At 39.2% G+C, this 25,475-nt stretch overlaps 6 protein-coding genes across 6 annotated transcripts; 3 read left to right on the forward strand and 3 right to left on the reverse strand.

The window, feature by feature from the left end:
* Window positions 1–788: 788 nt before the first annotated feature.
* LOC135483780 (cell division cycle-associated protein 7-like) lies at window positions 789–4,292 on the reverse strand. The gene is made up of 9 exons (XM_064764812.1): window positions 4,189–4,292; window positions 3,637–3,693; window positions 3,332–3,388; window positions 2,897–3,037; window positions 2,632–2,718; window positions 2,281–2,412; window positions 1,796–1,945; window positions 1,480–1,616; window positions 789–1,208 (listed from the first exon to the last, which is right to left on the reverse strand). Exons 1-9 carry the CDS (start codon window positions 4,210–4,212, stop codon window positions 1,193–1,195), a joined length of 801 nt encoding a protein of 266 aa, XP_064620882.1. The 5' UTR covers window positions 4,213–4,292; the 3' UTR covers window positions 789–1,192.
* Window positions 4,293–4,386: 94 nt separating this feature from the next.
* On the forward strand, window positions 4,387–8,670 carry LOC135483781 (uncharacterized). The gene is made up of 8 exons (XM_064764813.1): window positions 4,387–4,444; window positions 5,084–5,244; window positions 5,677–5,779; window positions 6,134–6,209; window positions 6,387–6,650; window positions 6,859–7,068; window positions 7,263–7,362; window positions 7,589–8,670. Exons 2-8 carry the CDS (start codon window positions 5,085–5,087, stop codon window positions 8,467–8,469), a joined length of 1,794 nt encoding a protein of 597 aa, XP_064620883.1. The 5' UTR covers window positions 4,387–4,444; window position 5,084; the 3' UTR covers window positions 8,470–8,670.
* Window positions 8,671–10,303: 1,633 nt separating this feature from the next.
* LOC135483782 (NAD-dependent protein deacylase sirtuin-6-like) lies at window positions 10,304–13,312 on the reverse strand. Its single transcript, XM_064764814.1, has 7 exons — window positions 13,262–13,312; window positions 12,810–13,021; window positions 12,614–12,721; window positions 12,200–12,327; window positions 11,886–11,971; window positions 11,635–11,715; window positions 10,304–11,330 (listed from the first exon to the last, which is right to left on the reverse strand). The coding sequence occupies exons 2-7, from the start codon at window positions 13,012–13,014 to the stop codon at window positions 10,568–10,570; spliced, it is 1,371 nt and encodes a 456-aa protein (XP_064620884.1). The 5' UTR covers window positions 13,015–13,021; window positions 13,262–13,312; the 3' UTR covers window positions 10,304–10,567.
* A 236-nt stretch (window positions 13,313–13,548) lies between these two features.
* LOC135482960 (alpha- and gamma-adaptin-binding protein p34-like) lies at window positions 13,549–17,129 on the forward strand. Its single transcript, XM_064763444.1, has 9 exons — window positions 13,549–13,615; window positions 14,151–14,341; window positions 14,649–14,748; window positions 15,088–15,180; window positions 15,334–15,414; window positions 15,595–15,894; window positions 16,124–16,228; window positions 16,446–16,495; window positions 16,665–17,129. The coding sequence occupies exons 1-9, from the start codon at window positions 13,552–13,554 to the stop codon at window positions 16,734–16,736; spliced, it is 1,056 nt and encodes a 351-aa protein (XP_064619514.1). The 5' UTR covers window positions 13,549–13,551; the 3' UTR covers window positions 16,737–17,129.
* A 313-nt stretch (window positions 17,130–17,442) lies between these two features.
* LOC135482964 (protein STIP1 homolog) lies at window positions 17,443–21,162 on the reverse strand. Its single transcript, XM_064763446.1, has 8 exons — window positions 21,071–21,162; window positions 20,600–20,674; window positions 20,091–20,300; window positions 19,764–19,917; window positions 19,402–19,502; window positions 19,074–19,144; window positions 18,748–18,806; window positions 17,443–18,443 (listed from the first exon to the last, which is right to left on the reverse strand). Exons 2-8 carry the CDS (start codon window positions 20,609–20,611, stop codon window positions 18,307–18,309), a joined length of 744 nt encoding a protein of 247 aa, XP_064619516.1. The 5' UTR covers window positions 20,612–20,674; window positions 21,071–21,162; the 3' UTR covers window positions 17,443–18,306.
* LOC135482963 (pentatricopeptide repeat-containing protein 2, mitochondrial-like) lies at window positions 21,143–24,718 on the forward strand. Its single transcript, XM_064763445.1, has 9 exons — window positions 21,143–21,270; window positions 21,698–21,790; window positions 22,172–22,301; window positions 22,661–22,775; window positions 22,915–23,094; window positions 23,303–23,419; window positions 23,524–23,598; window positions 23,861–23,977; window positions 24,284–24,718. The coding sequence occupies exons 1-9, from the start codon at window positions 21,174–21,176 to the stop codon at window positions 24,542–24,544; spliced, it is 1,185 nt and encodes a 394-aa protein (XP_064619515.1). The 5' UTR covers window positions 21,143–21,173; the 3' UTR covers window positions 24,545–24,718.
* The last annotated feature ends 757 nt before the right edge of the window (window positions 24,719–25,475 follow it).

The following is a 25,475-nucleotide window of genomic DNA, read 5'->3' on the forward strand; positions in this document are numbered from 1 at the left end:
ATGCCTCAGTCCTTTATGAACTCTTGAGGAGACACAAAGCTCTCTCCTGCTCTTAAAGGAAAACTCCGACCCAAATGAACATTGGAGGCAGTCAACCCCAGCAGAAAGGCGGACAGATGTGCCCTGTGTTAATTAAGGAGACTGTATCACCTGGAGTTAATCAGTTTCATCTGTCTTATCAGATGGTATTCAAAGAATCTGCCATGTCGGCCGGATGTCACCCCCGCAATTGCAGGACAAGACCACTGCATGTAAATTTGGAGAGAAGACCCCTGCACTTTCGAGGACAAGAATGAATTGTACATGGCACATGTAAACTTGTACGGAGTTCAGCGCTTGATGCCTATGTGCGCAAACTGATAGACCTAGATCTTTCTTCCCAATAATGAACACATGGATGCGAACGATTACTGTCCTTGAATCTGCCTCAACATGTCATATCCAATCTTTTATAACCATGTGCTTTTCAATAGGGCCAGCCAGTCTGTCATAACTTCCACAACTTTCTTCACTATTTCTGCGTGGTGTGTCCTAAACAGCCCCGATACCAGTCTATGATGTCTTAATGCATAGCAGAGGTATGCATGACACAATGCATTGGGTTGTGCCATTGCTGCTAACGACGCCATTGAAAGCTGTGTGACTTGAGTAACGTCTCATAGTAAAGTGGTTAGCCTTTAATAGCAACCTTAACCACCGACTATAACTACGATACAGAATTTTGAACAAAAAGAATCAAGATACGTATAAAGAATAAACTTGAACCTTTTATTTACAAAAATACAATAACTGTATAAAATTTTAATTGAAATGTTGTGTAAACTGATGAAAGCAAAGATTCACCAACTGAACCCAATCAAATTCAAAACTGTTTTACTTCTTTATACACAATAAGCTTTTAAAATTTAATTCATGATAACAAGCAGAGTATGTTTAGACACAAAATAGAAATAAGGGATACTTCAGATGCATCATTTAACATACAGTAGAAACCCATCACCTTGGCAGAATTAAGCAGTCTTTTTTTCGGAAATGAATCAAATTATCGATGCATAAACCTTACAGCCTAATAAGCACCATATCTATGGCAAGAAAGTTATGTCACCAAAGTCCACATTCAATTTCAAGTCCTAGAAATTATATAATGTCCTTCCAAAGTGTAAATGCAGACAGTCTTTGGGATATCTCCATTTTAAGCTCTCCTCAAGCTGAAAAAAAGGAATGTGAGTTTGAATTCATTCATATCAGACAGCCAGTCGCGAAAAGGTTGCAGCAGCCGAACTCAAGAGAGGGCTGGGACGACGCATTGATGCTAACAAATAAAGCGGTGATTGAACAGCTGTTCAGTGTTTAATAAACATGAAGTAATCAATGAAACAAGCCTCCTTTCTTGTCTCCAGTACTGCATCTCTACAAGCCAGACAGCTGACTAGTTTCAACAGACGTTTGTAATATCTGTTGATATTACATTCAACTTACTTCTGGAGATAAGCATTTACATCTGTGTATCCCTTCTCTCGCGCAAGATGTATCAGAATGCCTGTACACCTAACACCGGCCTTCTTGCGGCAGAAACTGCAGTTACAGATCCCCCTGCATGGTGGGCATTCCCATTTCTGAAACAAATATATATTATGAATATACTAAAACAAAATAGAAATCATTGAGCAGGTTTAACATATTTTGCTCACCTGGAATTGTGGGCATCTAATTATTGACACTGCGAACATTCAGAGTATTTCACTTTTGAAATTAGTTCTCTCTTCACCGCTGTAACAGTCACTTTGATACTTACAGGATCTGTTAGGGCAATGCGTGCATCTTCTCCATAGCGATTCCTCAAACATGGTCCACAGAACTGTCCCCGCACACCATAGCAATCTTCAGACCGACAGATTGTCTTCATGTCATGGGTTTTCTGACGACATTGATGGCAGGTTGTTCCCTGAAAACATGATGCACAAGACACACTATGAATCAGCCGAACACTCTACCCTGCATCAACTTTACCACAGTAGGTCATACTAACTGCCATTAGCTGCAGACTTTCAAGACATGTGTGCGAGAGCATGCTATGACCCCCAACAGGGAGTACAAATGGCTCACAAACCACTTCGTCAATTCATCACATGGTTGATTAGGAGACCACAGTTGCCAACATCATAGACACCATTAGCAGTTTTTATTCTGAATATTGAATATGTTAGAGGTCATAGGGCCTGCTGTGTATCTTCTAGTGTGTTTACTCCTCTGATAATACTAAACAAATGAACCACTTACATAAACACTATCATAGCTTTTATCTCCAACTGTGTCTGCCACCAACTTGAGATCTTCTTCAGTTATTTCCTCTGCTGCTTTCACAGTCCTGTCAACTGCAGCACGTTTTGGGCGCCTTGAGACTGCTTCATCCTGAATTACAAGATATTTGCAAAATTTATAACAGCTTACAAATGTTACAAACACAATTTATTCATCCTTTTTACAATGATCCATCTAATCTGCTGCAGTCATGACAAGTTCAGCACAGAGCTAAGACCCTGTGGCCTACATGATTTAGGCACATGTGCAGCTAGGCTCAATTCTAAACTGCCTGTACACAGTTTTTTTGTTGGCTCCTAAATTACATACCTCATGCTCATCTTCCAACCAATCATCACCATCGGCCTTTGCATCGCTTGGTCGTTTCTTGAAAAATCCAAAGCTTACAACGAGATGCTGAAATGAAAGGACAGGAACATTAAAAGCCTTAGATTTTCTGATCATAATGACCTTGCTGCTAGCATTTGCGCTGAATGAGTAGTTAAGCTGTATTACACGACCTTTTGGCCTTCTTTTTTATAACTGACTCGCCACGTGTACAATCCAATTCCATTGATTCGTATCATTTACGTACCTTGTTCAATTTCTCCGGGGTAGAAGCTTCAGAAGTCGAGTTGGCAGAAGAAATTGAACCTCTTCTAGATCTGGTCACAGGACGTGAGATTGGATTGTAACGTGGTGCACGTCTCGGATTGCGCTTTGTTGGCTGAAACTTCTGTAGATCAGAATGAGGGAAGGTTATAGTATACATGCAGTTGTCTTGGAACAAATTTTATTTACGAAGATTAATCTGAACTTTCAGTGCAACCACAGACTTACAGTTTAAACCAAGGAGCAAGAACAAAGAACAGACCATAATTATAACTATCTGGTATGACATCAAAAAACATTTTATCAAATTAAACAAGAAGTACAGTAAAGAAAGTTCATGGGTGTGCAGAAGATAGATTACTTTTTTCAGATTTAAATACAGCTTTATCTGTACATTTCCAAAACTGCCCAATTTTACCTGCGGCTTTGGTTTTGGGATATTGAAGTTCTTCAAATCTTCCATCAATCGGGATAGCTGAAATAAAGGAATTTAATTCTTGATATGAACGGAATCAATTTCAATAAAAATATCAAGGCTAACATTTAAAAATGCTTGTTTGATGTAATTTTGAGTTGGGGGAAAAAGAAAAATTGCCAGTTAAATATGATTCCTAGCAAATTTTCCACTTTTTCATCATTTTGAGGGGTTTCCATGGTCTGACGGATTTCTGGAAAAACATTATTTCGCTGTTGATTAAAAGGCTACAGTATATATCAACTCACCATTGTTTTGTTATCCTCAATATTCTTCAACCGCTGCAGCTCATATTCACTTAGTTTCTGTAAAAGAAATATTCTTCATGACATCGAGTCACATCTGTACTGTAGGCTAAGCGATAATTTGTACAGAATTTGTGTTCCTTTTTATTTTTTGTTTGACGTTGTTTTGGAACACCCCGACCACATGGCATGACCACGACTGACTGACTGAGTGACTCAAATATCAAAAACAAGGGAGCGAGTGAGCAACTGCCACCCCGAGGCGGCTCAGCCTGAGCCAGACATGCAGACTAGACCTCGGCATCTTGGCTGTCTCCAAAATCGGTAAGGCTGGCTCTATATCATTATCTATCATACATTGTAGCGTGTTAATGATTGGGACACCCTGTACATGCTACAATTTCCAATGTGTACATACATTACATTGTATCACTGTATGCAGGATAGGCTTACAATTACATGCAAGAATTGAAGAAGACTATACTATGATCATGATGGGCAATGCAATAATCTAAGAAATGACAGACTTCACAAAGTGTTCTGTAATGAACTTACGTATGTTTTCTTCAGAGATTCCATCGTGACCGCAAATCAGTGATAGATGAAGGAGAAAAATCGAAATAAATAGACTGCCTACACTTTTAGAGACTGCCCTTTAATTTTTACCCGCGAAAATAAGCGTGATCACGTGATAGCTTGGGAAATCCCAACTTTTATGAGCATGCGCATGCCAGAAGAAAATCTCGCGCGAAAATTCAACACATTTCCCTGTTCCACTGCATCGAGCAAAAATTGACTAAACAACCCCCAGGTACTTCTACTTCTGGAAGTTCTATATGAAAACGAAATACCACGATATATCATATGATGATGATATGATATGACATGGATGTGATATGAAATGAATATGAATCTGATGATAATGGTGAACTTAAAAATTGTGAACCCACTGCACTGGGTCACTGCATACATTACATTACATACAACCATGTCTTATTGAGTATTGTCTATGCATTTCACTGTGCATGCACTGTCGGTGTCAGATGCACTGACTGTCAGATGCACTGTCTGCTGTCACTAACTTGACTGTCAGGTGTAAGGTGTAACTTTGAAAAGCATCATGAACATGATGAATCAACAAAGATTAAAGTGCTATTTGGTGCAGATTTTTATTACTATAACTAATAAATATAGGCCTGAGTGATGTGATAATGTCATTTTATCATTCACGACTTGGCTTCACGTTTCTGGAGCTGTGCTGTGTCGAGAGACACTGATGAGACGCAGACAATAGACAGTGAGTAAGGGTAAATGGTATTAACATCTTTCCAGCCAATTGACCAGATGGCTAACCTGGGCCAAGAATCATTGAATGCCAATTAATCCGGGTCCCGTCACAGATATAAATAATATTTAATGAGATATGTACTTTCACAATTCCTGATTTCAGGATGGAGAGTATTGACCTCGATATGGATGATCTCTTTGATGTTCGTGGTGACATTGATGAGGATGCAGCTTTTCCGCCATCACCTACTGGATTTGGAGACAACGAGGCTCCTGAGAGTGGTGGTGCTGGTGGTAGTGGTGGTGAAGGAGAAGAAAATGAAGGTAGGTAACTCAAGTCTGTAGTGTAAATGTACCTGACACCATGGGCAGCAACATTGACTTTGATTTGATACAGTCTAACATTGCAATCTGGAGACAATTTGGGTTGAAGCTAATGCTTTCTTAATGGGTTGTGTGAGACCAGATAAAACCAGGCCAATAGCCTAAAGAGAGCCTGCTCTTTGTCACAACCATTGGGCTGGAGATATTACTGGAGTGGAATGCCATCCAGTATTGAGAAACTCGATTCATTCCTGCAGGTCAAAGTCAGAGAAGATGTGCACAACAGTAATTGGTTCAGGCTCAGAGTTCAGACATGAACCTAAGGAATTTTAGAATGTGTTTTTGAGACGAGGTTATATATTACTGCCATTTACCCAATGTGTTTAATTCCGGATGTTAGTGGTGGTAATTGAATACCTTGTGATATTTCAGAGGGTGAAATTCAAAGTCAAGTCATCCAGAGGTTACGAGACATGTCTAAAGGTGCAGGAAAACGAGTGATAAGGAATCCACAACCCAAGTTAGATGCAGACAGGTAAGCTGTCCATTGATGTCTATTGAGGGAGAGCTGGCATAGTTAGGTGGATCTGACATTGGTTTTGTTTGTAACCGGGTGTCTTGTGTCAATCAGTCCACTTCCTTGGTAATTCCAGTGTATAATTGTTGTTTACCTTGAAATATCACTTGAAATGTCTGTGCAGCTTCAACCAACTATGAAGAATGAGATGAATTCGCCTCTTTCTAGATGAGCCCCTCTTGCAATGGAGTGGTCAAGCTTTGCTGAAGTGTGGGGTCTGTCTCACTTGATTTTTACGTCTCAGGTGACATCGGAAACATCAAAGGTTGACCCCATAAGTCGTTAGTTTCTAAAATTCTCCGTGTTTTTCAGGTTAAATGGAGATCGAGGGATTGCTATTCTTCCAAAAATATTCAAGGATTTCAAGCTCAAAGGACCAGGGCATGAGGTACAGTTTTATAATTATATTCCATATCTTTATTAGTTTTTCAGCAAGAAATGTGGATGGTGGAAGGCAAAGCACAAAAGGGGCATCAAAAATTAGTATTCTTAACAATTTTCCATAGTTAAGTGCTGTAAGTGTCTAATTGCTTGGGTTTCTGAAAAATTTTTTCCTGTTGAACAGATTGATGATCTAAATGTCATGATGAGAAAGATGGAACACTGGGCACATCGCTTGTACCCAAAGATGACCTTCGATGAGGTGATTGAGCGAGTCGAGAGACTAGGTGGGAAGAAGGCTGTACAGACGACCATCAAGAAGATTCGACTTGATATTCCATTGCTGGACGAGGAATTTGGTAACGGAGAAGATGGCGAAAAGAAATCTGGTGATGAAGCGGACGATCGGAAGGACGAATCAGGCGATAAGCTCGGATATCCAGATGAGGTTTGTTGATCAGCAATTATCTGGCGATTCTATGACTGCCATTAGATATAAAGAAAGGAGAAAATGCTGTCAGAAATGAATAAGAGGAGCAAGTTCGCCTTGTTCGTTTTTTTAGAAAACAAAAAAATATCAAGATGGAAAAAATTTAAAAACAAATCAACTATAATATAAAAAACCTTGCCTATGTTTTATGCTTTTTCACTCTCAGGTCGATTTGATTGATTCCGATGCTGAGAATGTCCTTGATGAGATGATACGAGAGGACTCCACATTCACACAGCCTGTTACGGGTACTCCTGCTCGGAAAGATAAACCACTCCCCTCAGAGCTGAGCACTCCTCGAGATAGTGAACCATCGACACCAATTCTGTCGCAGACACCACAATCCAATACCATAAATGTCACAGCAGCTTCACCAGTGAGTTCTTTTTATTGCTTTTTTCAATAACAAGAACTGATAAACTATGGCTGGGTGCTGCAGAATCATAGCCGATTTCAAAAAGGAAGTTTTTATACCAAAGAGGAACTATTGTATGTATACACTGGAGCCAAAAGGCAAATCATAAGACATTTTTGCATTTCAAATTTTATACACTAATTCCTTTTCTCCAGGTTCTCACTGATGAAGTAAAAGAGAGAATAGAGCGAAATAAACGATTGGCCCTGGAGAGACGACAAGCTAGGCTGAAGGGACTGACGCCAGCTAAAACTGGTATGTACGCTTATTTTTTAACATACTGTGGACTGTAATGAAATACAAATACATTGGGTCCAAGTTCGAGGTTAAAATTGTAAAGGGGACTTGCCTCAGATGCAACATGGACCATTTTGTAGTGGCCTGCTGCTGATAAAAAGGGACTTTACAAGAGAATAAACTTCTGGCTACTACATTTCCATGAAACGTCACTTTTATATTGCACTTCTGTTTGTCTTTTAAGGTACTGTGTTGACCTCAGCCACACCAAGTAGTCAGGCTTCTCAAGTAGAATTTAGTCAGCCTTCTCAAACTCTAAAGGATTCTCAATCCACGGATACTGAGATCCCAAAAGGAACTGAAAAGGATGGTGATAAAAAATCGAATGATTTTCCCTCTGAGGATCACATGCACCTTTTTGTTGATGCTACCATGGACACCGAAAATCATTCAGGTGCTACATGTGAGTCGAAAGAAAGTGGTTCAGAAGAGAAGCTTCATTTGTTTGTTGAGGAAACTATGGAAACTGAAAAGGATAAAGATGCTCAGTCAAATGACTCTGTAGAAAAGGATGTGCAATTGTTTATAGAGCCAACAATGAAGACAGCAAAAAGTGATGCTCAGCTAAAAAGTAGTTCTGAGGCTTTGCATTTGTTTGTTGAGCCTACCATTGAAACAGATACATGTGGTTCTCTCAAGGAGACAGAATCTGATCCTATAGAAAGTGCTATGGATGATGACCTTCACTTGTTCATGGAGGAGACCGCAGCAACTGAAAAAGAGGAGCAGATGAAAGACACTAAAGCTAAAGAAGGTGTTTTAGTGGCTCATGATTCATTAGTAAATGAAACTGAGCCACTGGGGGAATCGGGGGATTTCAAACGAAATTCTGTGGAAAAGGATGAGAATGAAATGACTGAAGGTGAACTGCATTTATTTCTTGGGGTAACTGAATCTGTCAGTGGCAATACTGAAAGCAGGGTTAGTGCTGGCTCTGTGGAGAAGTCTGACCAAGCAGTTGGCTCACAAAATATGACTGATCAGGACGACGATGAAGATGAGCTGCGTCTGTGTATTGATTCAACTGAGGAGAGCCAGGAGGAAGAAATGGACACTGGTGTTTAGCTATAGTGATCCATGAAATAGTACCCTCATTTGATAGTGTCTGAGGCTTCTGGAGAGCCACTCTCCTCATGGTTGTGACTTTGTTCTGATCTCCACATTGTCAGTTCTTGCATCATGATTGAGACAATACATACAACCTGTCTTCTCTGGAGAAACTTTTGGTACATACATTGTATGCATGCTACTCCTTGTATCAATGAATGAATGTACTAATGTATGTGCATTACATTGTATGGAAATAAACTTAAAATACTGACAAAAAGTACTTCCTGTTCTTTACTTCGCTGAATTTGATAAATAATGGTGTCACAAAGAGCAGGAAAAAAGGGAACCGAGATAACTCAACAGTAGAAGAGTGGACCACCAATCCAAAAATCAGCAATTCGCATCCCAATGATGGCAACTTATTTTCTGTACTTCTTTCAATCTCTGCGAAATCTGCCATTAAATGAATCGCTACTCTGCCAACTTGTCCAAGTCACCTAACAGGACATGGTCACAACCCATCTCATAAAGACATCTTGTGGAAGATTTTGTCAAATCCAAGGCAATCGCTACTTCGCCAACTTGTCCAAGTCTCCTAACAGGACATGGTCACAACCCATCTCATAAAGACATCTTGTGGAAGATTTTGTCAAATCCAAGGCAATCGCTTCTGTGCCAACTTGTCCAAGTCTCTTAACAGGACATTGTCACAACCCATCTCATAAAGACATCCTGTGGGAGATTTGGTCAAATCCAAGGCAATCGCTACATTGCCAACTTGTCCAAGTCTCCTAACAGGACATGGTCACAACCCATCTCATAAAGACACCTTGTGGGAGATCTTGTGAAATCAAGGCAATCGCTACTCTGCCAACTTGTCCAAGTCTCCTAACAGGAAATGGTCACAACCCATCTCATAAAGACATCTTGTGGGAGATCTTGTGAAATCAAGGCAATCACTACTCTGCCAACTTGTCCAAGTCTCCTAACAGGACATGGTCACAACCCATCTCATAAAGACATCTTGCGAGAGATTTTGTCAAATCCAAGGCAATCGCTACTGCCAACTTGTCCAAATCTCCTAACAGGACATGGTCACAACCCATCTCATAAAGACATCTTGTGGGAGATCTTGTCAAATCGAAGGCAATCGCTACTCTGCCAACTTTTCCAAATCTCCTAACAGGACATGGTCACAACCCATCTCATAAAGACATCTTGTGGGAGATTTTGTCAAATCCAAGGCAATCGCTACTCTGCCAACTTGTCCAAGTCTCTTAACAGGACATTGTCACAACCCATCTCATAAAGACATCTTGTGGGAGATTTTGTCCAATCCAAGGCTATCGCTACTTTGCCAACTTGTCCAAGTCTCCTAACAGGACATGGTCACAACCCATCTCATAAAGACATCATGTGGGACATCTTGTCCAATCCGAGGCAATCGCTACTCTGCCAACTTGTCCAAGTCTCCTAACAGGACATGGTCACAACCCATCTCATAAAGACATCTTGTGGGAGATTTTGTCCAATCCAAGGCAATCGCTACTTTGCCAACTTGTCCAAGTCTCCTAACAGGACATGGTCACAACCCATCTCATAAAGACATCATGTGGGACATCTTGTCCAATCCGAGGCAATCGCTACTTTGCCAACTTGTCCAAACTAGTCTCCTAACAGGACATTATTAAGGTCACAACCCATCTCATAAAATCATCTATCCAGAATCATCCTTCGTGGGCTGGTAGATTTGAGGAGTGTGCAATCAGTGAAGACCATAATAAAACATGCCTCAATGTACATCAAAAGACAATTTAAGTATACTTTTTCACATTTATTTCATCTAAAATATTGCAACATTGACATGGATGAGATCTGTCTATGGTTAGAGGTTGACTCCATCACAGCTACAAATTTTCCCCCACTCAGTTTGGCCTTTAATGGCCAGCCAAACGTAAATGGGCCCATAGAAGTCATATACGACCAGATATCTGCTCAGAAGTTTCTGGGTTGTTTTAAATGCTCGCTGTGACTACAGAAATGAAAAGCAATGTGGCTCTAATCTACTAACTCTTTAAATCTTGCCTATTGTTACATGTGAAAAGAGACTTTTTCATGAGAGTAATTCATTCATATCTACTTTCGGGACCTTGCATTTAGGTTCACCTGATGTGTCAAAGAAGAGACCATTTGTCCTATTCTCTCCAAATACACTGGAATGTGACATGTTTTCTAATTGCACATCGTTATCCTCTCTTTCTAGAGGTGTCTCCAACACCTTTACCTCAGTTTTTACATGTTTTACCCCCAGTGAATTGCTAACATATAGTTCAGTTTTGGCATCATTTGATACCAGTTCAGCCCTGGTCTCATTCGTTGAAACTAGTTCAGTCTTAACCTGATTTCTTTCAGAATGTTCAGACTTGACTGCATTTGAAAAATCAGTGCACTGTTTTTTCACATGATTCGAAATCTCTCCATTATGTTCATTTTTCATTGCATCAGGAAGTGACATCTGCTCCAAGCCATTTGATCGTTTTCCTTCACCGATAGTGTTGTCCTTTAAAGAATCGTTGAAAACCTCTGCATCACATAACACAACATTCGGCTTCTTTTCCTTACTATTAGTATGAATGGAAGTCAAATTATAGTGTACTCTTTCGAATTTTGGTATCTTAACCTCAAGTAGTTCACATAATCTTTCCATGACCAGATCCACATATGTGTTGATTTTGAGGTCACACTTTTTATCATGCTTCGTCGGCTGTAGATTGACTATCACCAGCTTTCCACCATTCTTCTTTGCCCCAAGCGGAAGATTTCCGCTGGGGACAATTTGTAAGGACGTTCCCAAACAAAGGCTTACATCAGCTTTTCTGAAAGAAAGACATAAATTTTGAATCAACTGATATGCCCTAAAAGATTTACCACCTGCACCAACTATACTATCGACAGTCTGATACGCACTTCTGGCAAGCAGTAAGTTTTAACTACATGTATTGGAGACAATCTGTAGAATATGACTTCTTTAAGTATGCTGTCACAAGGATTGTCTTCAGGATCCCCTCCTACAAACATACAGGGACAGAATGTTCAGCGCTAGTCTACACACCGAAGGACAAATTTATTCCATCACATCTGGTCAGTAAAAGAACAAGAGAAAATGATAACAATCCTTACTTGGCGTGTTCATCTGCTCTATCCAAGTCATATTTTGGAAGATTGTCCTCCCAGTCCAGGATGGTATCATGAAGACGACCCCTGTAAAAAAACATTAAAATAAACAAACTTGCTGATAAAGTGATAGCAATCTTCAAGCAAAATCTGAATTGTCAGCTTGTACATGCATGAGGGATTTACAGTTTAAGTATAAAATGTTGACAATCTTTGTTATAGAGGGATACAGCAAGTAAACAGAAAGAATAAACTACCTGCATTGTCCACGTGACTTGACCTGTGAGCACATCCTCCCCGTCCACTTCTTACCCATCGTGGGTGAGCAAGTCAGATTCAAGTACTAGAAAGAGAAAAGAACATGTTAGATAAAGTTTGGATATACAGTGTACAAGTCTTCTTCACCACCAGTAAATCTATTAACCCTCTTCCGTAAAATGCTCCATGTAAACTTCCGCCACAACAACAAACGATGGTGGATTCCAGATGTAGTGGAATCTGTCCATAAATGTCAAAAATCATGTTCACATCTTAGGAGTATTTAGCCTTGTTGGCATAGTAATGAACATACCTGTGTTTTACACTTGTCGCATTCCTCCACAAACATATTCCCGTGCAACTCTGAAAGACGGTTCCTCGGGAATCCAGACCGAAGATGCATCCCGTCTACATTTTGACTGATGACGTATTTCACAAACCCTGGAGAGAAATCAGAAATTTTTTTCAGTCTGGAGTTCGGTATTGCCTTTCAGGGAAGTGCAGTGCCTACATGGGAAAGCTTTCAACTGGTGAATGGAAGGTCGTGGGTTTAAGGCTCAGCCAAGTATAGTGCAGTATATGTGCCCCTTGTTTCTAAAGAAAGCTTTCTGGATTATGCTTAGGCATAAATTTTAAGCGCTTTGAGACAATTAACTTATACTTCAAAGAAAACTACCAGTATCAAGATGAAATGATAAAAAAATGCAAGATAAACATTCGACCATACCTGCAGATTCAAGTCCCAAGATTGCCCTATGTGTAAGAGTTGGTTGGGCACTCTCAAAAGTCACATTCACATTGGGTTCTTCCCCTTTCTCTTCTAATGTCCATACACCTGTAAACAAAAAACAACACAATAAAAATCAACCAGGTTGTGTATTTACAATATGATTTGTTAATGACAAGACTGTGTGCTTCCTTACCATTTGGTCCTCTGAAGTCAGGGATCCCAGCCGCTGTGCTGATCCCAGCTCCACTATGAACGACTAAATGCTTGCTGTTCTTGATCCACTCCGCCACCTTTTGAACCTTCTCTTCAACTTCTTCGTCCAAATCAAACTTCTCAGGAAGACCGCACTTCCCCTTGAATTCATATGATGACAAACCAGTGGCGTAGTTGACAGACATGGTGTCCCTGCAATTAAAGACTGCCAGTATCAATATCAAGCTAAATGACAACCTGCATGTTCACTGACCGTTACCATGTTCATCATCATTGTCATTGACAGTCGTCCGCTACACAAAGAACTTCCTCATTCGACCTTATCGGGGCATTTTACCAAATATTTGGCAGGACCACTTTAATCTTGACAAATTTATTTTGAAGAAGAGTAGCTTGAATGATCAAGTTAACTTGAGATAGAGAAGATATTACCATGAAAAGATGTCACTGAAGAACTACTCTACTGTAGTGTTATGATTTTACTGGGTCTTTGTAAAATAAGAATCCAAATTTCAATGACTTCTGGAATTCCCTTACTCCAAACTCTTCAAATCATCTCTCAACATAAAGAAAAACGTACTAAGACCGTTATTCGAAATACTTTGAATCTATCTCATCGTTATTACAAATGTTTATATGTGCAAATCTTCTTATCTATGGTTTTGATTTCATCAATCCGTCTTTAAAATGCGTTCCTTGTTTCACAATTTACAAAAACCAAGATGTCAGCGCCCTGTGCACTATTAGCCAGTTGCACAAATTTGGATCCCAAGGTCCTTGTGAAAGGTCTGTTTGAATATTTTTTCTTGCAATTTCATCCTTAAACATGTCTTCACAATCTGTTGTTGGCTGTCTCACCAAAAATGTTGTAAATTATTCTATATTGAGGGTCAAATACTGGCTCCTATATAGTCATGTACATTTGCACACACAGCCATGTACATTTTCATATACAATACAAACACTGACAGAGAGAAGAAAATAGCATAGGGAACATGTCCCTACCATACATGAGTTGTTTGTTTCCTCATGTCCCAGACAAAACCCAGTTGTTAGTGAGCCCATTCAAAGCCAAGGAGGTCTAGGGCTGGAGTCCTTGGCTATAACGCGCCCACTGGCCTGACTGGGCACTGGCAGTCAAGTGGCCCTGCCCGGCCATAGGCCTAGGCCTAGGGCCAGAACCAGATCACGGTCACGGTCACTGGTGCTAGGTAGAGTACTGTTGATTGTTCATTATCGATTTGATCAAATGGGATGGACTGTAATGCCCCCTCCTTTATACATTAGGCTGTTGGTTATATATCAACCTATTTTCTTCCAGGTATCTTGGATACAGAAGATCTGCCAGATCCTGAGAATGTCCTCGAAGATATCAGCTCGTACGCATGGCACATTGACACCAAGTATTACACAGCAGATGTCTCAATCTGCACAACACAAAAGAAAACTATTGGAGATGCAGAATTTGCTAGTAATGTCCAGGCTATCATATTGCATTTTGATAGCAAAGAGGTGAGCGTGTGTACTGAAAATCTCTCTATTAGGGACACCTTTGGGATCAAGAAGTGCTATCCTTTAACATTAATGACGAGGTCAAATTGAATGAAAGTGACCAATATCCGTGTCCTCAATAGAGAGGGTGTCCTGCTTACTGAGGTGTCTGCTAAGTGAGGTTTTCCACTCTTTTACGTTGCTACAAATTATAGTTATGATCACTTCTCCGCATTCTGACTTTTCGCTTTGATATTGAGTAGTCAATATCATAAATGAAACAAATCCAAGTTATAAACCTAAAACAGATGTTAATGTTATTTTCCAGGCTAGTTCTTTTGCCATGGTTAACTCGTGGCTTCCATTTGCGAGCGAGATTGAACCAGAGATACAGATTCTGCTTTGTGACTGCTGCAGATATGAAGATGGTGAGGTTTTATCCATCTTAATTGATGCCCCAACTTTGGTGGTGATGCTATATTAAAATCCAGGGTGGGGGGGGGGGCGGTAAAATCTCAAACTTTTGGGGTACGAAATTGTTTGTCATGGTGGTTTCGATATTGGAATATGGCCCCATTTGCAGTTATGAATGGACGCAAAATCTGATAGGCCAATGAAACTAAAGGAGTGTGCACAATTTGATTACTCTCAGGGACATTACTGAAGTGTTCTTGATGTACAGTTTAGATGTCCCTATCCAGGCACAAGCTGCATGTCATCATTATAATTTGCCAACAATGTCATGTTGCATGTATTTTGTTTTGCAGTTGTGGCAAAGTCCAAAGTCCATGATTGGTGCTTGAAACACAATTTCGAGCTTGTGGAAATGAAACCAGATGAAGACAGTGATTCTGAAGAAGGTAACTACTGAAAGAAATTCTAATGTCATGAATTTAGAACTGAGAACTGAATTTGGCAATTTTGAAGCAAAAAGGATGTAATTGACAATGTAAATCTCCAAAATGGTGTCCTGGTCTGCAGCTCGTGGTAATTTCCACTATTCTTTATTTTAGATGACTTCCGAGAACCAAGGGGCATGGAAAGAGTGATCAAGGCATTACACGCCCATATGTGGCCAAATCTAGTCATGAAAGGTATACTCAGTGTTATTATTTCTGTGATGTCAATGACATCATTCATAGTAGTTTAACTCCAATTTTACATACATACCTTAAGTCACTGATCGTGTTGTTTCTCAGAAAGGAACAGACTTACTATGTAGTGTCCTTGAAGTACAATTTCTTATTAATCATAGACTGTTCTTATGGTTTCAGACCCTAGATCAGCTCCATTCCGCAGTCCATTCATGCAGCAGATGATTGCAGCAGAGGCTACAGGTTCAAAATTGCCAGATCTTGGTTTAGGAGAACACAATGATGACATAGAAACAGAGACAAACTTGGGCTGTCACAACGATGATATCGCCGATCGATTAAAACCAAAACAAGAGACAGATGAGTGTGATGAAGATTCGATATCTCCCGTTGGTTGTCATGCAGCAGCCACTGGTGGTGGGAATGCCTTGGGTTCAAATAAAACTGCTGCTTTGAAAGAAGACGCTTCAAACAACATAGGTACATGTAACTGTTTGTTTAAAAAGCATCTGAAACTGAAGAGCGTGAACTTTTGGAGCTTATTCATCATCTCTGTAAAGCCTCTTGAGTCGTTTGGATGATAACTGGCATATACAGTGGAACCTCCCATAGCAGGTATCTTTGCCAGAGGGACAACTTCTCTGAGAAAGACTGATTTTGGTCCCAAAGATGTTCTGCATCAGACTTAGTTATATCTCCTTCTTTACAGATTCCTTATTAGGCGATGACATGGCATTGTTTAGTGCATTGGGAAATGAAGATCCAAGTTCTGAATCATTTGAGGAATTATTCACAAAAATGAAAGTAATGAAAGGTAAGTGTATGAATGCAATAATTCTTACACATAAGAGCTTTGTAATCCGGTTCTTGTCCAGATAATTTTTCTAAAGATTGTATATTAACAACTCAAATTCATACATTTTAGAACTTTACTTTTAACTTCCTGCGTTATCATACAGTAATTAATGCACTCCCTTGCCTTGATCTAACCTAAAACACAAACATGTTCAATTGGTCATTGTATTTTTCAGACAAAGCTGAGACCCTTCCCCCAGACGAAAGAAAAGCCTATGCTGAAAAGGTACATGTAATGCTCATATCTTCACATTGCAGAGCAGTCTGAATGTCACTCGTATGATTGGCTGCTGTCATTTCATGTCAATGAAGCAAATATTGAAGTTGGCTGGCAATAAAGCAAAGTAATTACATGTACACTGTACGCACCACTTATATTTAATATCGTGTTTCAGGTTGCCATATCCTTCTGGAAAGCAATTGGTGGGAATGAGGATGAGATTGGAGGACTATCAGATAGTGACTGAGAATAGAATTCATAATCACTAGAAAGACATTCCATTAAATCATGTATAAAACCAAGTATCTGTAGCCTACTGTAAATGACACCTTGGACAATGTTTTGAACTGACTCCCTGCTCCAGCGTGTGATTAGGAAAAGTTTGTATGTCGGTTGAACATTCTGTTGAATGGGCTCATGTTACAGTACAGATATCATATTTGTGGTTATATAGTGCCAAAATTACGATTATTGCTATTGAAAAATACTGTGGTATCCGCATGCTATTGCCTAACTGAACTCTCAAGGTCTGTTTTTTGCCAATGTGCCAACTGCACATTTGTACTGTGTGTTGAAACAGAATTCCATGAAAGGGAATCATATAAATTGTACCTTCATAATAAAGGTCTTATGTAAACAATGTACAGCTTCTAGTGTATTCATTTCTATAGCGATTGCTGAATCATGTTTACAACACTTCAAGTACATGTACCAGAGGAGCCCCAGAAAAACAATCCCTCAAAATGTTAGCAAAGTTTTGTTTGTTGGGACACTAAAAGGGAACCTAAAAGAAAGATATTCTAGTGTCTCCTTAGGTCTCCCCCTCCCCTTCACTCTCTTCTGAAAGAATGCAAGAAGATGAGACAATTCAATCTTGCGGGACTCGTCCTCAGACCTCGTCACCTTGGATGAGTAAAGACATCCCCAAAAGAGTTCTGTCCTAGTCTTAGCATGAACATTGATATCTTCCAAAACTGACTGGTAGCCTGGGATGTGAAAATTTATCCTCAGACGCCTTGTCACCTTAAGCTTGAACGAGACAATTCATCTTTGGAAACTGCGTCCCCCAGGACAAGACAATTCAGCCGCTTTAATACAACTCTTATCCTGAGACTCTTATCCTGAGCGAGACATTCATCATCTGGCAACTTCAATTCATTATGGATGACCAATTGACCATCTCACAGAATATCCACAAAGAATAAATGCTGACAATGAAGTTAACAATACAAATGTTATTATTTCATATCTACATGTATCATTACTTGTATCAAGTAATATGAATACAATAAATAAACATGGTTTGCGATATGTGACATGTCGGTTTCATTTGTTCATTGTTTGTAAACCAATCGATAAAGTAAGCGCCACTAAATTCCTCTTGCATACTGCTGGTAGACAATCATTAAAAATTCATTCATCCTACCTGCGAATTTTGGAGAGGATGTTCTAGCAGGCTAGTTTACACAAAGTACAATGTAGTTTTTCAAACCTTTCAATTTACAATATGTTACAGAATTGTGCATAAACAACATTCTGCATCAGTAGGTAGCGTCATGAAAAAATCCTCTCCCCTGTAAATTTCACTTTGTGAACAAACAGATATTCGATGTAATGTCGTAGATACTTAATTGACAAATTATGCACCTCTTTATTTTGGCGATGCACGATAATTTCTAAAAAATTAAAAAGTCCAATTCCTTCCAAGGAGAAGGACAACGGATGAAATGATGAGTTGAGCTGTTCTCTAATAAATGAGCCATAGCTAACATGGCAATAAGTACACGTATAGGAACAAGGTTTCAATTCCTTTATGATCAGCTTTTTCCTTTCTTAAACCGTTGCCTTGCGGCTGCCTGGCCACTTCTCCGACGGTGTCTTTCCTCCTTGTTACTGGGAGGGACATTGCCAGGCTCATTACATTCTTTCCCATCTTTAGGACCCTTGTCAAAGTCTGAAAAAGGACCATTAATACTTCAGCCTTTAAAACGAATAAGACAAAACTATTGACATCATGTAACAACTGCATAGTGACTAGTTTTACATTTACTTAATGAATTAAGGTTGTAGTTTCCATCACCATCATCAGAAATGGCATCTTGGTCCATACAATGAACGTGTACATGGACCTTTTCCATCACTATAAGTATAACCATAAAACAATAAGGTTTCATGTTTCCCAAAACAGTTTTAAACCATGTTCTAATATGACACAGTAATCTTTATTATTGGTTTGTGGGCCTTTTAGATTTGTTTACCTTTTAACAAGTCATGGGGCGGCTCTAAAAGAGATTTCTTCTGAGAATCCATCATTGACCTGAAAATTGGACAAAGAAGAAGAAGATGAGACAGGGCACAGTTTTCAGCTTGTCTGAACAGTTTCGGAAATCTAAAATTGGTGATGGCAAGAAATTGGTTACTTTCACAGCAAGGATGCCACTATGTTCTGTAACTTAATGGTTAATACAAAGATCCTTGATTGTCTTTTGGCTTGTTTAAATCACAAAAATTAATTGAAAAACAGAAGGAATCTTTATGCTAATACATTATGCTCGATTTCAAGACAACTGTAAATAATACTTACTTATAACCACATGTGACACCATAGCCTATCCCAGAAAATACCAGCACCAGCAGAACTTTTAGGACAATGTACTGAAATAGAACAGAATAGTCCTATGGTTTTCAAGAATATATGGTACATCATATGTACAACAAGACATGGTTCAAATCATATATCGACACAGAAAATACACACAAATACTATACTTAATCTTACATCCCGGTGTCCTCATTTCAATCAGCCAAACAGATGCCTCTAGAGTGGGGTTATTTCAGGTCAAATTCAGCTTTTGGAAAAGGGTAAATGGCGGGCTCAGTTTAGCCCAAACAAGACCCACCATATCTCTTACCTGAATTGAAGGTTGCTTAGTGAGTAGATGATCCGCGAGAACAATACATGATCCAATAAGAAATCCGGTTCCGATTCCTTTTCTGGGTAAATATTTCTCAGCTGTAATATGATAAGAGAATGATAACTAACAAGTAGTCTCAGAATTTCAGTTTACCAAATTTCAGACACCTGGATGCGACTTTTTCCAAAGCAATCAAGTCTAGTTCGAATTTTATCCTTTTAATATTCTAGCCCTTAATTCACATCTTGAAAACTCTTGAATTATCCCACAACCATGCACCAACCAATAACCAATTCTTACAGAAGGGTTATTGATACTGCAGAGGATACGAGATGCAGATATTCAAAATAGCTACTTGCCTTTCCGCAATTTTGTGAGTTCCACTGCTGCTTTGTGTTTTGCTTTCTGTAACCCCTCGTCTTCAGGGTCATATAGAAGTCCAGTTTCATACGACATCAGAGCGTGCCAATAATGTTCAGCAGCTGCCTCAACTTCTCCTTTTCTGAAGTAACCCTAAAGGAAGGCAAAAATGTCTTCATTTGTATTTAAAGGAAATGGTGTGCGTGTGAATATGTTTAATTAAATCCTGTTTTTAGATGCAGGCTAGACAGAGTGCTATATTAGAAGTCAGCTTTCCTGGAGAGTTTCACCATGAAGGCCCAGAGCTTTGTGGTCAGGATGGTTACCTTTGGCCATTTTGGCTGCATTTTGATGACAGTCTTTGCATCTTCTAGAGCATGATAGTGCTGCTCCATCTTTAAGAAAGCCAATGAGCGATTACTGTACAAAAGGTGATTGTTAGGGTCCATCTTGAGGGCATGACTGTAGTGCAAAACAGCCTCAGCAAACTTCTGTTCCTTGACACAGTCATTTCCCTTCTTCTTAAGTTCTTCAGCCTGAAATCAAAACAAAGATCAATCCCATTGGTAAAATGAAATTATCATGATCACGAGAAATAAACAAAGGTAGGATGCATCAGTATATAGTATACTGATTTGGAAATCTATGTAAATCATGAAGGATCGGATACAAAAGCAACTAAACAGGAACAAAATCATAGAGTAAAACCTCTTTATTCAGGATGAGCCTGGCATTGACAATTATTGACATGATTTATGAGATGAAGTACCATGATTACATGACTGCATTTCAGTTTGAAGTCCACTATATGGCATTGAAACAAATGTTCTTATACCTCTGGATGCATTTTGGAGTTCTAATGATTTCACAAATTGGCTTGATCAGTTATTTACTGCATGGTTGGTGTAGACTGGAAAAGAAAGTGAGCGATAAGAGTATTAACGAAAACATGGTATTGGTTTGAAACCCTGCAGACTTTTTGTTTGCTGCTGGCTTGTTGTTCCCGAGTTTTGCTGTGGCCCTTTACAACATCCTCTTACTGACAATGTACCTGAGGCATATAGTTCGTTACCGTACTGACTACGGGACTGATTGGTGGTGAATTTTCAAAATCAAAATCAGGACTTATTCTCAATTTCTCTTACTGTTGTCAAAATTCAGATAAATTTCTGTTCGACTAAGACTTCCAAAATGTCAAAGCAACTGTCTTTGATCACTGATAATTACTCACTCTCTAGAGTACCAGTGACCACAATGTAAGATTGTGGTCCACAATGTAAGATACCTGCACTGATATGAATCTTACCTTATCTAGAAGACCAAAAACAATATTTTTTCTCCCTTTTTTACTGTTTATGGGCGCAGACATGTTTTGATCATGTGACCGCAGTTTTTGGGGAAAATCCATCATGGCGCACGTGTTTCGAAGATCTTGCATTTTCAAAAAAAACATTGGTTCATTCACAGAATTCTTATGGACATATTCTCCAATTTCTGCTACTGTCGGTTAGTTATCGTACTAATGAATCCATAAGTTATCTTATATTCAACATTACCACGTTCAATCGGGTAGAAAATTCACGTTTATAGTGATGAATCTCTCATCTAGTAGTTTACTTTAAAGTCAGTAGGTGGCAGCACTGTAAAGTGAAGACGGTTTCTGCTTTGGTTGTGACTGGATGTGATTGGAGACTACACTGTACAGTGCTCACAAGTTGGCTGCATGAAGTCTGCAAACCAAATATTTCGTGAGGGCATTCAATCAGAATAACATGGATTTTAGAGTGGTTATATATAGAAAGTTTTCCAAGTCACATCCTATTTCATGTTGTGATGTTTTGTTCGATGTGACTTGATCATTTGTTGATGCAATGATTTATTCTTATACCAAGTCCAAGGAACCCTTTTAATTATCTTTATTATGGTTTTCTAGGAAGAAGATTCCTCTTTAGTGATGAATTTTTAGGGCTTGAGAGTTACAGGCGGCAGAGGGTGGTAACCCTGGAAAAAACCGGCAGCTCAAAAGGTGAGCTTGTTGATGTACTCCTCCTAGCTTTGGGAATATGTGACGTAGGAAGGACAATAGGATGGCAGGGGAATAGGCCAGGTCCAACAAATTTGAATCTGGAGCTGACATGAAGACAATGTCACAACCACACCCCTGTTCTCGTTTTGACAGAGTTGGGGAGGTTGATTGGAAGTTTCCGGTGGGAGGTTGGAGGAGCAAGTTATATTGTTTGTTTGGTATTTTAATTCCCCAATTTTTAAAGGTGTTTGGGAAGAAAAACAAATGCAATAACCTTAATCAAACGTTTCATGTTCTGTGGCACTTTGTCAAAGATTTTGATGGCAAAAGGAATCAGTTTTTTAAGGTGTTCTCGTTTGAAACATTTTTTTCCAATTTCAGCTGAATTTAGTTCTATGCTAAAACGTTCTATGGAAAAGACAAACATAGTGTTCACAGATGACCTGAAGACGATGGTCTTTCAAGCCGAGAGCGACGAAGATTTGAAAACTACAATAGAAATGATCAAAAGGTATGCTAAATGAAAGCTGTAAACATAAGCAGTCTGCTAGATTCAGTAAAGGAGATCATGTGATTGTGGAATGATAATTTTGTAAGACATAGTACAAAAAAGTTACTTACTGTATCAAAATAATGTTTTTTTCAGATTTAAGAGGGCACGGTGTGGCTTGTATTTCAACTTGAAACTCATGCGAGACTGGGTTGTGACTTAAATGTCTTCTCATAAGTTGTGAGATCGGATGTGAACAATGACAGTCATGCAGAAGCCATTATGGACAACGGTAAAACTGCAGAAAATCTGCAGTAAATTCAAATCCAGTGAACAGATTGAACTTTCTGGTGTTATGATATTTTTATGTTTATTTTTAGTTATGCTCAACAGACACGCCACAGTTATAGTACATTCAGCTTTGGTCCGGTCGTGATGAGAATGTTCTATTATTTAAAGAGACCGGATCTTGCTCTGGATTGCTTTAAAGATGAGGTAAGGAACTCTTACTGTGAAAAAATCAGTACTTAATTTGATTAGCTATGCTTGAGGTGATCTTCTTAAAAACAAAAACAAAATTTATGACTGCAGTGTGCATACACCATGTCTATCACATTTCTCTCTACATTTTTAGCATTTAGAGAATTTCTTCGACCAAAGATCAAGTCATTTGGTGCTATTGGATATGTTGTTAGTCAGTGGCCATTATAGTGACCTCCTAGATGTCTACAGCTCCGTCAAAGCGAAATACTTGGGCACTGATAAATATCCAAATGATTGTACTACCCTGGCATTAGCAGCTTTGTATAAAGTGGTGAGTTTTTTTATACTGGATGTGTTGGATTTGTGAACTGCTCCTCAGTGACAAGAAAATGGAATGTTAAGGCATCAGTTTCTATCAATCATGCATTTCAACAAATTTGTCTTGCCTGGGAAATCTGCAGCCTGAAGGTCCATACATGTATATCACACAACAATGTTCATTTTGTATAAAGACTTTCTAACCTTACTGACTGTTTCAGAATACACCAGAAGCATTTAAGACCGCCCTTGAGTTATTACAAGAGTTAGGAGAACATTCCAGTGTGGTCGTTCCAGCCAGAGCATTGGCATTTGCTGCATACTTTGCTTTAGGACAGGTATGTTGTTTGTTTGAGTTGACCTGGTTCGAGGTTCGAGACCTGCATCTATTTGCATTCAAAAAGCAAGATGTGTTTAATACATTCTTCTGATTCGTTTCTAGGGGAAGCCTGATGTCTGCCTTGAAATCCTAGAGAGCCAAAATGAGGAAAAGTTTGTTGCATGTCTTAACATGAAGGTAGGTTCAGATAAAGCAAGCATAAATTTAAGGATGAGAGTCTCACGATAATGCTTGGTCAGCAGTTAGAATTTTTCATTGTTTTTGTAAGGCCTCGACCAACAGCCAAATTAGATCCTATTTCCTCTCGGAGTTGATAAAGTGGTCTCTTGATTGATACCCCAAATGGTGTTGATATACATGTAGACACATATTTGGACTACTCATTAAACTACTACATTGGATTTTTTACTGCCATTTCTTTAGTAATTCTTTTTTTCAGGCGATGGCAAAAGCAGACCTTGACTTGGTAGAAGAAGCCATAGCGTTAATTACCAGTTTATTGTATAAGGATATTCCAGACTATATCAAGATAAGGCAGGAAATCTTCCCTGAAACAGTAAGTATATCAACATACTTATTTAAATCAGACATAAACTTGTGGAGAGTGGTGAATTAGCATTATTTGTTTGATTACCAATGAATCGATCGATGAAAGTAGAAATGTTGACTGTCAAGTGCAAAGATGTTGTGCATTGTAACTAGTTTTCAAGGCTGTTTGATTTAAAGTGCTTTACGCACCATAAAACACTCCTCAACAAGTATAAAATGCCTACATGTAGGACAAAAGTTGGGGGTTAGAGTATTCACTTGAACTATCTTAAGTTAGGACTCATTGACTGATTGCCTTCATTTGTGGTTTCAGGTAGAAAAGATTACCAAAGCCGTGGAAAGAAGAAACAAATCTGAAGTCACTCATAAATTTCAAATCGTACTGAAAGACTTAGAGCGGAGGCAACACCTTACATTTCAGACATTCGAAGACTTTATTTTTGAACCTATCGTGAGAAAATTGGCGATGAAAGGTGGATTTAAATACAGACAGAGAGGAAATATGCAGAGACAGGCGGACTATATCAACAGTTTAACACCGCGGAAACGTGTGGGTTTAAGCGATTTAGAATAGTAATTTTTGCTGCTACATGGAGATACACCTGTGATCCCCGTAACTTGTTGGCTAATCATCCTTTAAAACGGACATTGATGAGGATGAGAAAGAAGTTGACAAATCTTTATGTGCCATTTGAGGGCTGCTTGAAAATTGTGATAAAGACATTTAGAAATAAATGGATTCAGCTGATACTCTTTGTTTCAATTTTTTCACCTTATGGTTGATTTGAGTGAGATGATGATGTGAGTGATTGGCCTACAGGGAACCACTGCACATACCAGCGATTCTGACAAATCGTCACTGCGCATAATTGCAATACTGATAGCAGTTTATATCGATCAAGATGTGCCGAAACATGCATACTGATTTGACGGAGGAGTGGACTGGTGGTTACTCCTGATAGATTTGCGAATTGGGACAGATCACAACATTCTCCCGAGACTGATGATCTGAGGATTCTTGATGAATTTGCAAACGGACGGTGTCGCAATGTCGACATTGGCAATGAAAACGAAATTTCCTGATCCATTTCCCAACCATTAGGATGGGATTGTCACAACTACTGATCGGCCAGTAAGTGCGACACTCTGATTAATTTTTTAATAGGCAGTCGCGGGAAGACCAGCATGAGACCAGAATACCTTGGTTACTTTGTCAATAGGGCTATGCACCAAGGCCCGTTTGGACCAAGGGACTCCGTGGCAAGACAGACATGCCTCGATTGATGGAATTTTTCAGTGTGGAAAACAAAGGCACCAGCTCAATGTAGAGAAAGACCAGTCAGTAGGTGCAAGTTACAAGGCACCAGTTCACAGAGGGATGAAATCATCATGGATTTCCTCTCATGCTCGAATGTGAACTGCACGATATTCCCCCGAGTACAAGCCCATGACTTGTTTGATACGTAATCTACATGTATGTACATGTACATGGACCACTTCAATTC

The sequence above is a fragment of the Lineus longissimus genome, chromosome 2 (assembly GCF_910592395.1).
Source record: "Lineus longissimus chromosome 2, tnLinLong1.2, whole genome shotgun sequence".
NCBI classification, from domain to species: Eukaryota; Metazoa; Nemertea; class Pilidiophora; order Heteronemertea; family Lineidae; genus Lineus; species Lineus longissimus.

Coding starts and splice junctions, on each gene's coding strand:
- LOC135483780 (XM_064764812.1), bottom strand. CDS start 4,212: ATGGAATCTCTGAAGAAAACATAC. Junction 3,694..4,188: donor AATCTCTGAAGAAAACATAC/GTAAGTTCATTA, acceptor TTTCTTTTACAG/AAACTAAGTGAATATGAGCT. Junction 2,719..2,896: donor CCCCGGAGAAATTGAACAAG/GTACGTAAATGA, acceptor CTTTCATTTCAG/CATCTCGTTGTAAGCTTTGG.
- LOC135483781 (XM_064764813.1), top strand. CDS start 5,085: ATGGAGAGTATTGACCTCGATATGGATGATCTCTTTGATGTTCGTGGT. Junction 5,780..6,133: donor CCCAAGTTAGATGCAGACAG/GTAAGCTGTCCA, acceptor CGTGTTTTTCAG/GTTAAATGGAGATCGAGGGA. Junction 7,069..7,262: donor ATGTCACAGCAGCTTCACCA/GTGAGTTCTTTT, acceptor CCTTTTCTCCAG/GTTCTCACTGATGAAGTAAA.
- LOC135483782 (XM_064764814.1), bottom strand. CDS start 13,014: ATGTCTGTCAACTACGCCACTGGTTTGTCATCATATGAATTCAAGGGG. Junction 11,972..12,199: donor GCGACAAGTGTAAAACACAG/GTATGTTCATTA, acceptor TTCTCTTTCTAG/TACTTGAATCTGACTTGCTC. Junction 11,716..11,885: donor AAGTCACGTGGACAATGCAG/GTAGTTTATTCT, acceptor GTTTTTTTACAG/GGGTCGTCTTCATGATACCA.
- LOC135482960 (XM_064763444.1), top strand. CDS start 13,552: ATGTCAGCGCCCTGTGCACTATTAGCCAGTTGCACAAATTTGGATCCC. Junction 15,181..15,333: donor AGACAGTGATTCTGAAGAAG/GTAACTACTGAA, acceptor TCTTTATTTTAG/ATGACTTCCGAGAACCAAGG. Junction 15,415..15,594: donor GCCAAATCTAGTCATGAAAG/GTATACTCAGTG, acceptor TTATGGTTTCAG/ACCCTAGATCAGCTCCATTC.
- LOC135482964 (XM_064763446.1), bottom strand. Junction 19,503..19,763: donor ACTCACAAAATTGCGGAAAG/GCAAGTAGCTAT, acceptor ATCATATTACAG/CTGAGAAATATTTACCCAGA. Junction 19,145..19,401: donor CTAAGCAACCTTCAATTCAG/GTAAGAGATATG, acceptor GTTCTATTTCAG/TACATTGTCCTAAAAGTTCT.
- LOC135482963 (XM_064763445.1), top strand. CDS start 21,174: ATGGCGCACGTGTTTCGAAGATCTTGCATTTTCAAAAAAAACATTGGT. Junction 22,302..22,660: donor ACAATAGAAATGATCAAAAG/GTATGCTAAATG, acceptor GTTTATTTTTAG/TTATGCTCAACAGACACGCC. Junction 23,599..23,860: donor TTGCATGTCTTAACATGAAG/GTAGGTTCAGAT, acceptor TCTTTTTTTCAG/GCGATGGCAAAAGCAGACCT.